The sequence below is a fragment of the Pseudorasbora parva genome, chromosome 19 (genome assembly GCF_024679245.1).
Source record: "Pseudorasbora parva isolate DD20220531a chromosome 19, ASM2467924v1, whole genome shotgun sequence".
In the NCBI taxonomy this organism is placed as follows: Eukaryota; Metazoa; Chordata; class Actinopteri; order Cypriniformes; family Gobionidae; genus Pseudorasbora; species Pseudorasbora parva.
This window is the reverse complement of record NC_090190.1, coordinates 28,685,449-28,698,854: the sequence shown is the minus strand read 5'-3', so window position 1 is coordinate 28,698,854 and position 13,406 is coordinate 28,685,449. Positions and strand designations below refer to the sequence as shown.

The following is a 13,406-nucleotide window of genomic DNA, read 5'->3' as shown; positions in this document are numbered from 1 at the left end:
ATTAATTTTAAGATAAATTTAATAATTTTTTTGAGTTTCACAGAAAAAAGAAAGTCATACACATCATGAGGGTGAGTAAATGATGGCAGAGATTTTTGTTGTTGTAGTTGCATACTTCGTTTTTGGGTGAATTATCCCTTTAAGAAACCTTTTTTGTATTTTTTGGCTTTCGATGCAGTGGGAACACTCTTACTAGCATAACAGGAACAAACATATTTACTAGTTTCATGTGGCTGAACCTTATAATTACAACTAAGAGGGGATATTTTCTCAGACGAATTAAAACAAGCAAATTGCAACCAAGAGGAGATATTTTCTCAGACAAATTAAAACCAAGAAAACTTAATACACTTCTTTTTATATATAAAACACACACGAGAACTTCACACGGATTAATAGTTTCTATGCCAGCAGCTCTTGTGGCGTACTGACAGGATCACAGAGGCAAAAGAGTTTACAAGCCACCACAAAAAGATGTAAACCTTCACATGGTCACAAGGGAGACTTGCATATACAGAGGGAGCTTCTGGTTGATCTTCATCATTCAGATAAGCAGGACTTTAATCACCACCATTGTCACCCACATCCTCAGCACGCGAACGCACGGCCTTTGAGTGTGGACAACAAGTGAAGAATGATCTGGAATCAATGCTCTCACAGGCCAGGAGCCATCAGTGTATCGGCTCCTAAGGATGCTTATTAGCGGCCCTTCACACACGTTCCTCTAATAGTACCATCATCAGCATTTAAAAAATATCCATAATTGAAGACTTAAAAGCGGCTTAATAACACTCATCTTTTACACACGCACACAGTGACTGTTTAAGTGGGAGAGGGTTTTTTTTTTTTTTTGAATGACAGTTCCTCGACAGGGGGCATAAGTGCATACCAGATGACACCAAAATGACGGACAGCTTTGAATTTACCTCTTAGAAGCAATCATGTACGAATCAGAATATACACACATTAAAATACTTTAAAAAGTCTTAAAATGGCATGATATTGTAATATCTGATTACTCTTTCCTACTTAATCAGACTAAAAAAAAATAACACACAGACACACACACACACTGGTATAAAATCCCAGTTAGACAGCTGCTATGGGTCTGTTTCCATCTGGAGTTCAGGACAGACACCGACCACCCCCTTCACATACGTCTCCCAGTCCCTGGCCTTCCCAGCGAGGATCTTGTTATGCTAATTCCTCTGTCACTCACCTATCTATCAGCCAGTATCTTCCTCCCCCTCCTGCTCCGGCCGACAGAGGGCAGAGATATTAATGAGTGCGCTCACAGCGCCCAAAAACAGCAAGGGGAAAGCTGATCTACATTAGGACATATCTGGGGTCCCACCTCTCCATGAGTGATCTTGTTTCTGGTCAATCTAAAACCAGATTTTTTATTGTGAAGGGGCATCTGCTGTCCCATCAGAATAGCAAAGCTACCGTTATGAGTGAATAATTTGAATACGATCAGCTAACAGCATAACAGACTTTATTAACACTGAATGCTATAAAACAAGAAAACTCATTGCCATATTCAAACATATTTAAAAACAGAAATACATTTTATATATATAAGCACTGACAATTCTGGATTTTATTTTAAAAATGTTTTAATGGTTTGCTAATCCATTATAGGACAGTTAATTTTTTTAAAATGTAATTACCCTTTTGGCAGTCACTATAATATTAAAAATGATATATTCAACGAAAAAAAAAGGTAATATAATATTTTAAACAATAATATGAATAAATGTAAATAAATAAATATCATAATCAGTCTGTCTGATTAACAACCTTTTTTATTATTCATTTTTATTTATTTATTAACTCCGTTTGAAAACAAAATTTATGAAAAACAACACAATAGTCAAAAAAAAAAAAGATTTATTAAAGAATATTACTGATTTAATAATAATAATAATAAAAAAGTAAATATTCTTTTCAAGTCTGTTTGGTCATGTGAGGGACTTAGTTGACACGTATAAACTTGTAATGCATTTTGAAAGGAGCATCTGAAAGCCAGAGATTGTCATATTCTCCTTTATTAGCCCTGCTCTACATATGGGCCTGATGGGTGAAGGCTGTTCCATCAGGACAGCTCATGCATGCAGGCTGTTAGATCAGTGATAATAAATGAGAGGAGAGAAGAAAACACAATTTCACACATTCAGTAAGGGCCTACATTTGAGACAAGGACAACAAAGGGGAATTGAACTGTTAAATGCGAATATGGCACCGTTAGTGACCACAATAGACAAATATACATCATGAGTTACGTACGTTAGTAAATACCACACTGACTTGAGGTTAAGACACCGTGAGAGCAATGCACAAACACTGCCCTACAAAATGTAAAATAAACAGATTTAACCCAGTCCCACCACACACAAAACTGTGACACAAATGCTCTCTCGCACAGAAAGTTTTCCCACGTGAGCTTCATAGTGAGAGTGAACAACAGTGTGGCCGCAATCTCAGCAAAAACCGAGGAATGTGGGTAATTACTGTTAACTAGCCGAGCACTTGTTAGACGCGGCAATGGCCATACACCCCACGTTTCACAGCGTGTGACGTTAGCCGGGGGTTTGTTGTGGGTCCAATTCTGCAACGGCAGACAGTGAGGTTTGCGCTTTCGAGTTTATTACAAATCTGCGCAAAAGGACAAAGAGAGAGAGAAAAAGAAAGAAAGACAGAGTTCGTTCGTCATTTTACGAGTGTATTATTTGAGAAACATAGTCTGATGTGCCAAACCTTAGTGACGCACAGAGAAACGAACACAAAACCAAGAGTATAAAATTATATCAAAAGAAAATCAGCTTTAAAAAAAAATACAACATGATCTCACACACACATGCAAATAGTCCTTTCCACAACAGAGACCTTATGTGAGAGGACATGCGATGGGAGAATGCTGTGAACAGGCACAATGGCGTCATGATGGCTGGAGTGCCACCTTCTGGACACTCTGTTTATAGACTTTTTATACGTTTTTATATAGACACTGTTTATAAGTACTAGTCCTGTTATGTTTTCTAACGTGGGCTGATCTATGTTCCCCATAGACCTGATAAAAGTGTGGAGGTGGATTTGTTGTCACTACTGATACGTATACATTCTCTCTTAAATTTCAGGTCATAATGTATTGTTTATGTGTACTATGTTTAGATTTAGGATTTATTGAAAGCTGAGAGCTTTACACTATTTTATTTAATCTGATGCGCACTTTTAATGTGCTCTAAAAATGCTTGACATCACTTTTTGACAAGTGAATGGGCAAAAAAGGACACTTTTGTATGAATTTCTGTGGAACACAAAAAGAGAATTTCTAAATAATGTTTTGGTTGCTGTCATCCATGCAATTGCAAAAAATGGGAATGATTTAAAATATATATATATATATATACACACACACACACACATACTGAAACTTTGGTCTTTTCTCCAAAAAATCTATTGAATGGCTACCTAAAGATTTGTAATAGATCTTTTTGCGTCATCTTTAAGCTTGATTGTCCTCATTCACTTTTTATATTGAAAAGAGTGACCAGGATATTCTTTTTTTTTAAATCTCCTTTTTATTCCATGGATTTGGAATGGCAAAAGGCTTTAAATAATATATTTTTTAAAAAATCTTTTTGGGTTAAGTATTTCTTAAAAATCTCAAAACACTTTTTTTTGCAGCATGATGATTTTTTTATTTAGCAAAAAAAGTCTCCTGACTCCTTTATTTGGCTTCCATCCAAAAGGAAATGAGGATATGATCTGAAGAAAATGGCAAACCGTCACAGCTAAGATGTTAAGGAAGGCTTAGATCACAGTCTAGTCCAAGGGCTTGGACACGTACACCCATTCACTTTTTTATAGCCTAGTCCAAACACAGGCTCTTTAAAATCTTGTCTGCGCTACAGACGCCAATCAGTAAACATACATCCAGCAAAGCTTTAATGCCTGAGGAGTTTCCCCACTCACACAAGTTGTGCATCTTAAACATGTGCTTGTCCAGGGCAGTTTCTCAGCTCTTTATGGCCTTTTATCTACATGAAAGGCCCTGGCACTGGGAAAGCCAACATTACGGCTCCATCAAAGTGAAATCTACTGACAGCGCTGTCCTCCATAACGGCGCAGGCCATTAAAGGCCCTGTCACAGAGCCTTCCCAGAGAATCTGCATAATATAACGGGAGTGTGCTTTTGTTTCTGGAAAATTGTAGGTTTCTTCAATTAAATCTAAAAATTGATTTAACAACACTGACAATAAATGCTGGCTCACACTAAAAGACTTTTAAAATCTTATCAGATTTTCAAAATGTGAGAGACCAAAAACATGATGATAAAAAAAAAAACAAAACATTTAACAGTTTTGGGAGTACCATGGTGTGACCAGGAAAGCACACCACACACTTTCATTCAAAAACAACAAGTCCCGATTGTGAACACAGGAAATCTTACAAAATCTCTTGCGGTCAAACGTGAATATAGAGAATTTAACAAACATGCTGAAAAAGTGAAGAAGAATTGTCAAAAAAAAAAAAAAATTATGTTATTACACTCACCTAAAGGATTATTAGGAACTCCTGTTCAATTTCTCATTAAAGCAATTATCTAATCAACCAATCACATGTCAGTTGCTTCAATGCATTTAGGGGTATGGTCCTGGTCAAGACAATCTCCTGAACACCAAACTGAATGTCAGAATGGGAAAGAAAGGTGATTTAAGCAATTTTGAGCGTGGAATGGTTGTTGGTGCCAGACGGGCCAGTCTGAGTATTTCACAATCTGCTCAGTTACTGGGATTTTAACGCACAACCATTTCTAGGGTTTACAAAGAATGGTTTGAAAAGGGAAAAACATCCAGTATGCGGCAATCCTGTGGGCGAAAATGCCTTGTTGATGCTAGAGGTCAGAGGAGAATGGGCCAACTGATTCAAGCTGATAGAAGAGCAACTTTGACTGAAATAACCACTCGTTATAACCGAGGTATGCAGCAAAGCATTTGTGAAGCCACAACATGCGCAACCTTGATTACACCTGTGTGTAATCAAGTCTCCGTATAAATGCACCTGCACTGTGATAGTCTCAGAGGTCTGTTTAAAGCGTAGAGAGCATCATGAAGAACAAGGAACACACCAGGCAGGTCCGAGATACTGTTGTGGAGAAGTTTAAAGCCGGATTTGGATACAAAAAGATTTCCCAAACTTTAAACATCCCAAGGAGCATTGTGCAAGCGATAATATTAAAATGGAAGGCGTATCAGACCACTGCAAATCTACCAAGACCTGGCCGTCCCTCTAAACTTTCAGCTCATACAAAGAAGACTGATCAGAAATGCAGCCAAGAGGCCCATGATCACTCTGGATGAACTGCAGAGATCTACAGCTGAGGTGGGAAACTCTGTCCATAGGACAACAATCTTGCCTTTATGGAAGAGTGGCAAGAAGAAAGCCATTTCTTAAAAGATATCCTTAAAAAGTGTCATTTAAAGTTTGCCACAAGCCACCTGGGAGACACACCAAACATGTGGAAGAAGGTGCTCTGGTCAGATGAAACCAAAATTAAACTTTTTGGCAACAATGCAAAACGTTATGTTTGGCGTAAAAGCAACACAGCTCATCACCCTGAACACACCATCACCACTGTCAAACATGGTGGTGGCAGCATCATGGTTTGGGCCTGCTTTTCTTCAGCAGGGACAGGGAAGATGGTTAAAATTGATGGGAAGCTGGATGGAGCCAAATACAGAACCATTCTGGAAGAAAACCTGATGGAGTCTGCAAAACACCTGAGACTGGGACGGAGATTTGTCTTCCAACAAGACAATGATCCAAAACATAAAGCAAAATCTACAATGGAATGGTTCAAAAATAAACATATCCAGGTGTTAGAATGGCCAAGTCAAAGTCCAGACCTGAATCCAATCGAGAATCTGTGGAAAGAACTGAAAACTGCTGTTCACAAACGCTCTCCATCCAACCTCACTGAGCTCGAGCTGTTCTGCAGGAATGGGCAAAAATTTCAGTCTCTCGATGTGCAAAACTGATAGAGACATACCCCAAGTGACTTACAGCTGTAATCGCAGCAAAAGGTGGCGCTACAAAGTACTAACTTATAATTTTTCAGTTTTTGATTTGTTAAAAAAGTTTGAAATAAGAGTTGTAAGTCGCTTTGGATAAAAGCGTCTGCTAAATGCATAAATGTAAATGTAATATCCAATAAATTTCATTCCACTGCATGATTGTGTCCCACTTGTTGTTGATTCTTCATATATATTTATGTTTGAAGCCTGAAATGTGGCAAAAGGTCGCAAAGTTCAAGGGGGCCAAATACTTTCGCAAGGCACTGTGTGTGTGTGTGTATGTATATATATATATATATATATATATATATATATATATATATATATATATATATATATACTCCTGAACAAAATCTTAAGACCAGGGGATTCATTGCAAGTTTTACACATTTCGCAATTGTGGAACATAACCGGGTTGTAAGTGCTGATTTAAAATGCCAAAAGAAGAAACAGGAGCAAGAGACAAAAAATAGAGAGTAGGCAATTTATTGAAAACTGCATTTAAACTGAAACAGGCCGTTTATCAACTGATCAAAAGTTTAAGAGCATAGCCATGAAAAGGTAAAATCTGCACAAAAATATGGCGTTCATGTCATTGTCCTTCAAGCAGTCATACTGTCGAGATCTCCTGATGGCAAAGGCAAAAAGGCTTTCTCTCTTTTAACGTGGTAGGATTGTTGAGCTGCACAAGCAAGGCCTTTCGCAACGTGCCATCGCTGCTGAGGTTGGACGCAGTAAGACAGTCATTTTACATTTCTTTAAAAATCCTGAGAATTATGGGACAAAAAAGTCAAGTGGTAGACCCAAAAAGATTTCACCTGCACTGAACCGCAGGATCCGACGGGTTTTCTGTGAAGCAACAGGTCGATCCTCAACCCAAATTAAGGCCCTTACTGATGCTGACAGCAGCCCAATAACCATAAGACGTCCTCTGCTAGAGAAGGGCTTCAAGAACAAAAAACGTCTTCAAAGTAGAGGTCGACCGATATGTCGGTTGGCCGATATATCGGGCCAATATTTGTCGTTTTTTAATATATCGGCATCTGCCGATATCCGCGTTTAGTAGCGCCGATTTGAAGTCAGGCACTTTCACGGACAGCCGTGTTATTTGTATGTGCATGTGAAGGACCCCAAGCCAAAATATTTGGAAAACAGTACTGGGAGAGAATGGTAAGGCTCAAATTCTGATAGTTCAAAGTCCTATGGCCATATAATATATTTACAATTTATTACAAGCAAGCTATTAAGTTTTGCTTCACATAGTGAAAGAAAAAACTTTAGCATACCGTCAGGAACTGGCATAACGCTACTTCTGGCTGAAGGTTTGTTTACTTACCTTAAATAACTGCTCATATTCGGACATAAGGTAGCACTCGCATGCATTGAACAAAGTTTACAAAGAAAGACCATTTTGCCCACGTTTTTCTTTTATCACCGCTGTTGTTTTAGTGTATAACTGAGGAGCCAGCACGTGTATTCATCGACAGAAACATACATAAAGCATTATTGTCAAGTTACAACCCATATTAAAGATGCATCATCAGATGTGAGATGAACCGCAGTGCAAGTGCGTCCCGGCACCTTTCACACGGCTTTCCTGCTCGGCACCCCGGTTTGCACTGGTTTGTTTAGAACTATTGAGAGCGCCGTGACCACGCGCGCTGCCTCGAGATGAAAGCCTCTGTTATTCAACTGCTCTGGTTTTAACTGTTATGCCACACTAAATGCAGCAAAATGCAACAAAACTTGTTGAATACTTACGGTCGAATGCAACGGTCGTGTGTGTGAGTGAGAGAGAGGGAGAGAGAGTGAGTATGTGTGTGTGTGTGTGTGTAAGAGACGCATGATAGGCGGAGGGAGAGGTAAATGCAGCTGAACGAATATGCGTGCATCTTTAAAATAGCGTAAAAAAAAATGAATGAAGAAGCAATATGTGGTGGCCCGGTGTTGATTCTGTGGCGTACCGCCTCAAATTAGTCTATGTGTGGGAAACACTGAGATAAGCAAAAATTACGAACTTTCTTTGCATTTATTTTAAATTTATTTAAAAAAAAAAACAATTCACCTCATGAATATGTGCATATGTGTGCTTCCATTAACTGTATAATGTGAATAAAAATGGATATCAGACTAATAAAGTTCATAATAACTTTGCACAGTTATTATCTTCATTAAAGCTGCATAATGTTAACTTTCAAGAATATCAGGGTTTAGCATTGTCCTTGCATATAAGGCGTTTTATACCTTCGAGTTTCAAGTCAGTGTTCAATAAATAATTAAGTTTAGAAATTTTGTGCATCCACTTATTATTAGTGTGACATTTTATCATACAAATGAAGGGGAAAACTTCAAAATATTGACCAAAAAATCAGCAGCACATATCGGCCATCGGCTGACCCTGACCTCTAAATATCGGCATCGGATACAGAAAAACCCATATCGGTCGATCTCTACTTCAAAGGCCACGTCTCCTCCCACAACACAAACTTGCCCGTTTAGAATTTGCAAGGGAGCACCAAACATGGGACATTGAAATGTGGAAGAAAGTTTTATTCTCTGACGAGAAAAAATTTAACCTGGACGGTCCTGATGGCTTCCAACATTACTGTCATGACAAGGAGATCCCACCTGAGATGTTTTCTACGCGGCACAGTGGAGGAGTCTCCATCATGATCTGGGGTGCTTTTTCCTTCAATGGGAAAATGGAGCTTCAGGTTGTGCAGGGGCGTCAAACGGCGGCTGGCTATGTGGATCTGTTGCAGCGGGCATCCCTCTTGACCGAGGGCCCCGGTCTGTGCGGTAATGACTGGGTCTTTCAACAGGACAACGCTGCAATTCACAAAGCCCGCCTGATGAAGGACTTCTTCCAGGAGAATAACGTTGCTCTTTTGGACCATCCTGCGTGTTCCCCTGCTCTAAATCAGGGGATGGATGGCAAGGGAAGTTTACAAAAATGGACGTCAATTCCAGACCGTGGATGCCCTTCGTGAAGCCATCTTCACCACATGAAGCAACGTCGCATCAAGCATGCCGAAATGAGTTTTTGAAGTGATCAACAAGAACGGTGGGGCTGCTCACTACTGAGTCCTTTTTTGACACTTTTAGTACTGTTGTGCAATTATTTTTGGGCTATGGTCTTAAACTTTTGATCAGCTGATGAACGGCCTGTTTCAGTTTAAATGCAGTTTTCAATAAATTGCCTTACTCTCTATTTGTTGTCTCTTGCTCCTGTTTCTTCTTTTGGCATTTTGAAGCAGAACTTACAACCCGGTTATGATCCACAAGTGCGAAATGTGTAAAACTTGCAATGAATCCCCTGGTCTTAAGATTTTGTTCAGGAGTTTATATAAAGATGGGGAAAAAAGGTTTGGATGATGTTGTGGAGTTTCATGTTCCATCAGCTCGCTTTCTGATTGGGTATTGTTCTGATCGTAAATATTCAACATGTGGTGCAATCACTCAACACAGATCACATTACTGGAAAGTGCTGCTGTTTTGCAGAGTTTAGCTACAAGCCTAATAATGTCTTCAGGATCACGCCAGAAACATTTGAAAATTCATATTTATCTACTTTGGAATGCGTTTTCTAAAAAAAAATCAGTTTTCGCACGACAAAAATGCAGTCTCAGTGTGAACCGAAGGCCAAAACTTAGAGAAAAAGTTGCGTTTTCAAAATCATTGTATACATGCATTTCCATACCACTGCATATCAGCACGTTCCATAAGGCTATGCATAGTTGTATCCTCATATTCGCTGAGAGCAAAAAACCAACAGCAGCCACCTTTAACAGTTCCTCCTGAAATAAAACGACAAGCTCATGCAGCGTTCACACCGTTATAATCGCAATTATTAGATGGCAGCCCGTGACGTTCTCTGAGCTGTTAACATCCTCAGATTCAGATTTTTATGTTTCTGTATTAAAACTACTAATGCCGAAATTAATCTCCAGCACAAGTAACTGGGAGAAGTAAGAGCTCTTTAAGTTGTTTACGTTAATTTTTATTGCAATGTTACGTGCTTAGAGACATGAGGTCATTTACCATCATCTCTCATGATGCTTTGCAGACTCTGGAGATGCTCTAAAGGGATGGTGGGATCTAATGCTTTCAAAGCTAGCTTTCTATTGCTAGTAGGGGTGTCCATGGTTAACCGATTGTTGATTTAGTTGTAAAATATGTTTGCACCCCTAGAGACCGCCAGAGCGCTCCCAGACATTTGTAATATCCACAAGAAGAAGTCATGACCAGCTTTCTAAGCGGGTAATGAAAGCGTGGGAGCACTTTAAAAATGAGAGTGACGGGGCAAAATGCAAGTATTGCAATGCAGTGCTTACCGCATTTTTCAGGCTATAAGTTGCTCCGGAGTATGAGTCGCATCAGTCAAAATATGCGTCATGAAGAGGAAAATAACATACGGCGCACTGGACTATAAGTAGCATTAGGGCAGAAGCAGAGCGCGAGCCGCACGTGCTGTGCATAACGGAGCAGAAGAAAGAAAGTTTGAAGTGAGAAACTTGTGAATGACTAGAGAAAAGCAGACGTTACTTTAACTGTAATGAAGAAAACAAAAAAGCTAATTGCGGACTGAAAGCAAGATGGCCAGAGCTGAAGGGACGAGTCCACAGATGCTTGAACTCTCTGCCGGGAGAGGCTAAGCCACGCGACTCAAACGCTGTGTCTGTGTGAATCATTCTCGGCTGCATATTTTACTAACGTACATGCTCTAATCGTGCAGGCGCCCTCGCGGCCACTCGCATTGCTCGTGAACTGGAGCGCATCTCATTCCTAATTTAACGAAACTCAGCTTAAAGAAATAGGCTACTCTCTGATTATGTAATCCATGATGTGCATTTCTCTCTATAGGCGCGTTCACTACGGAGATGGCGGTCGTCAAATTAATAAGCTAAAAATAACCCTGACGCACACTATGGTTAACCGAGTATTAACCGCTAAGGGCCTCGGTTAACGGTTAATGAAAAACTTGAAAACGTGAAGCCCTAATTGCTAGCCACTCAGAAGTTGCCTAGCCTACCTTAAAAGTAAACAATTACAAAGCTAAATTCAAACATTAAAGGTGCCCTAGAATGAAATATTGAATTAACCTTGCCATAGTTACATAAGAAGAGTTCAGTATATGGACATCACATACTGTGAGTCTCAAACACCATTGCCTCCTACTTCTTATGTAAATCTCATGCATGAAAAACACCATCAATTATAAGTACGCCCCCAACATTTGCCTATGTCCGAACATGTTCATTGTCAGGCGGAACTGACGGAGTCAAATCATCGGGACTGCAGCGTCACGCGAGGATAGCAAAAACGGCAGCTCTCATGGACATTAATGTCATGTTCTAGGCTGTGCCGGGGACGTGAGGACTTTTCATACCCTTCACACAGACAAAAAATGTCAACAGTCTTGGTTGATGTTCGTTATAATCGGATACGGCAAAAATGTAATTCAAAATCGTTTGTTTGTTCGGCTCATTTCAAGCAAGCTTCGCTCAGCGTCTTAAACTGGAGAAAGGGGGGGGCAATTACAACTATATTACTGCAAGCAGTAAGTAGTGATTTATCCACTTGTTGACTGTTTAAGCAATTTCTGATTAAATTGAAAGTTTCTCCGAGACAGCATTGTCTATATAACACAAGATGCTAATACAGTAACAATAGGAAACTCCAAGTACCATGTATAACCATAACACCGTATAGTATACTGGTTTTGGTTTTGTCAGAGGGAAAGTAGAGCGTTCGTGCTTGCGGTTACCAGATTTCAGTAATTTAAATCCCCCAATCAGAGCTTTTCTGTGAAAAGAACACATATTTTACCTAAACATGTCCAATCTAGCAACCATATGCACGCAAGCTCTCGCACAGCGCGGATGATCCGAAAGCACCAATAAACAAGCAAGCTGCATTTTAGCAATCTCCATTTGAGATGTTCTGCTTAAAGTGTCATTCAGTCAGTCTGTGTTCTGTCAGGACTCACAAGCCGCTTCACTGAACAACTGAACAGCTGTGTGCTGTGAGCTCCTGAAATAAGCCAATCAGAGCAGAGCTCAACATTTATATTCATGACTCTTCCAAATAAGGCAAAAACAGAACATTACATCCTAGGGACAATTTCTAGGGTTGTAAATGGACCTGTAAAACTATCTGGACAATTTTTGCCCTTAAATAAGCCACATACCCTCTGTAGATATCAGAGAACAATTTAACATATTGTTTCAACTCATTCTAGGGCACCTTTAAAAGGGACTAAAATGACTTTATACACTTTAAAATTATTAATATATATATATTTTTAAATTACAGAATTTTAACTTCCAGAGCTTGAAGGTTAACTTCAGTGTTGCTATATCTAACTGATTTGTGAGTAGAGCATTAGCTATAAGAACAAGCTATAATCTACACTACAGATACAGGACATCAAAACTAATAACAAAATTATCCAAAATTACGTAATTGAACAGACAAACCCAGATGCATTCTGTGAACCTACTGACCACAATAAATCCTGAGTGAGAACACAGTTCAATCATTAAACAACACGTAACGCCGTAATTGCATCTCCACAGTAAGCACTTCCAAGAAATCTAAACAATGTGATCTTGTCAAATCAAACTCAAAGAGAATATTACATTGATGGTAAAAAGAGGTTGTTCCAGGTTGGACATACCTCCTGACACCGGAGCATCCATGAACACTGCACCCATCTTCTCAGAAGCAATAGCCATCTCCTTTGACACTGATGGGTCGATAGTGCTGGAGTCAATAAGAAGGGTGCCTTTTTTTATCTTCCTGAAGAAGAGGACAAAATCAAGTAACAGAAGGCTAAATATCATTGGAAAACTAGGAATATTTAGCATAGAAAACTTATGAATATTTAAAGGGGGGGTGAAATGCTGTTTCATGCACACTGAGCTTTTTACACTGTTAAAGACTTGGATTCCCATCCTAAACATAGACAAAGTTTCAAAAACTAATGTTGGACGTTTGATGGAGTATTTCTGTGCTGTTGGCTATCGTCGCCTGAGTAAACATCAGTAAACAACACGATCGTGTGCTTCGTCATTCAAATACGCTAACGTTACTCCATTGTTGTTCTATGTATAACGTTACACTAGTCTGACGTGCAAAACCGTTTTGCTTGCTACTGCTAAGGTTTAGTCGCATAAAATAGTCCATAAACCGAATCATGTCCTCATAAACAGCCCATATTTCTTTTATAAATATAATAAAACTAAAGACTTTTCGGAGATATGAAGGATGCAATACTACTCTATAGGTACTCAAGAAGATTGACATGAGATTGACTGAAACTGAGTG

General features: G+C 39.2%; 1 protein-coding gene across 1 annotated transcript in view; it reads right to left on the bottom strand.

The window, feature by feature from the left end:
- Positions 1 to 13,406, bottom strand: part of hibadha (3-hydroxyisobutyrate dehydrogenase a) — a 31,499-nt gene that overhangs the window by 14,049 nt on the left and 4,044 nt on the right. The window contains exon 4 of the mRNA XM_067426214.1: positions 12,757 to 12,878. Coding sequence (XP_067282315.1) covers positions 12,757 to 12,878 — 122 coding nt within the window. The remainder of the gene's footprint in view (positions 1 to 12,756; positions 12,879 to 13,406) is intronic.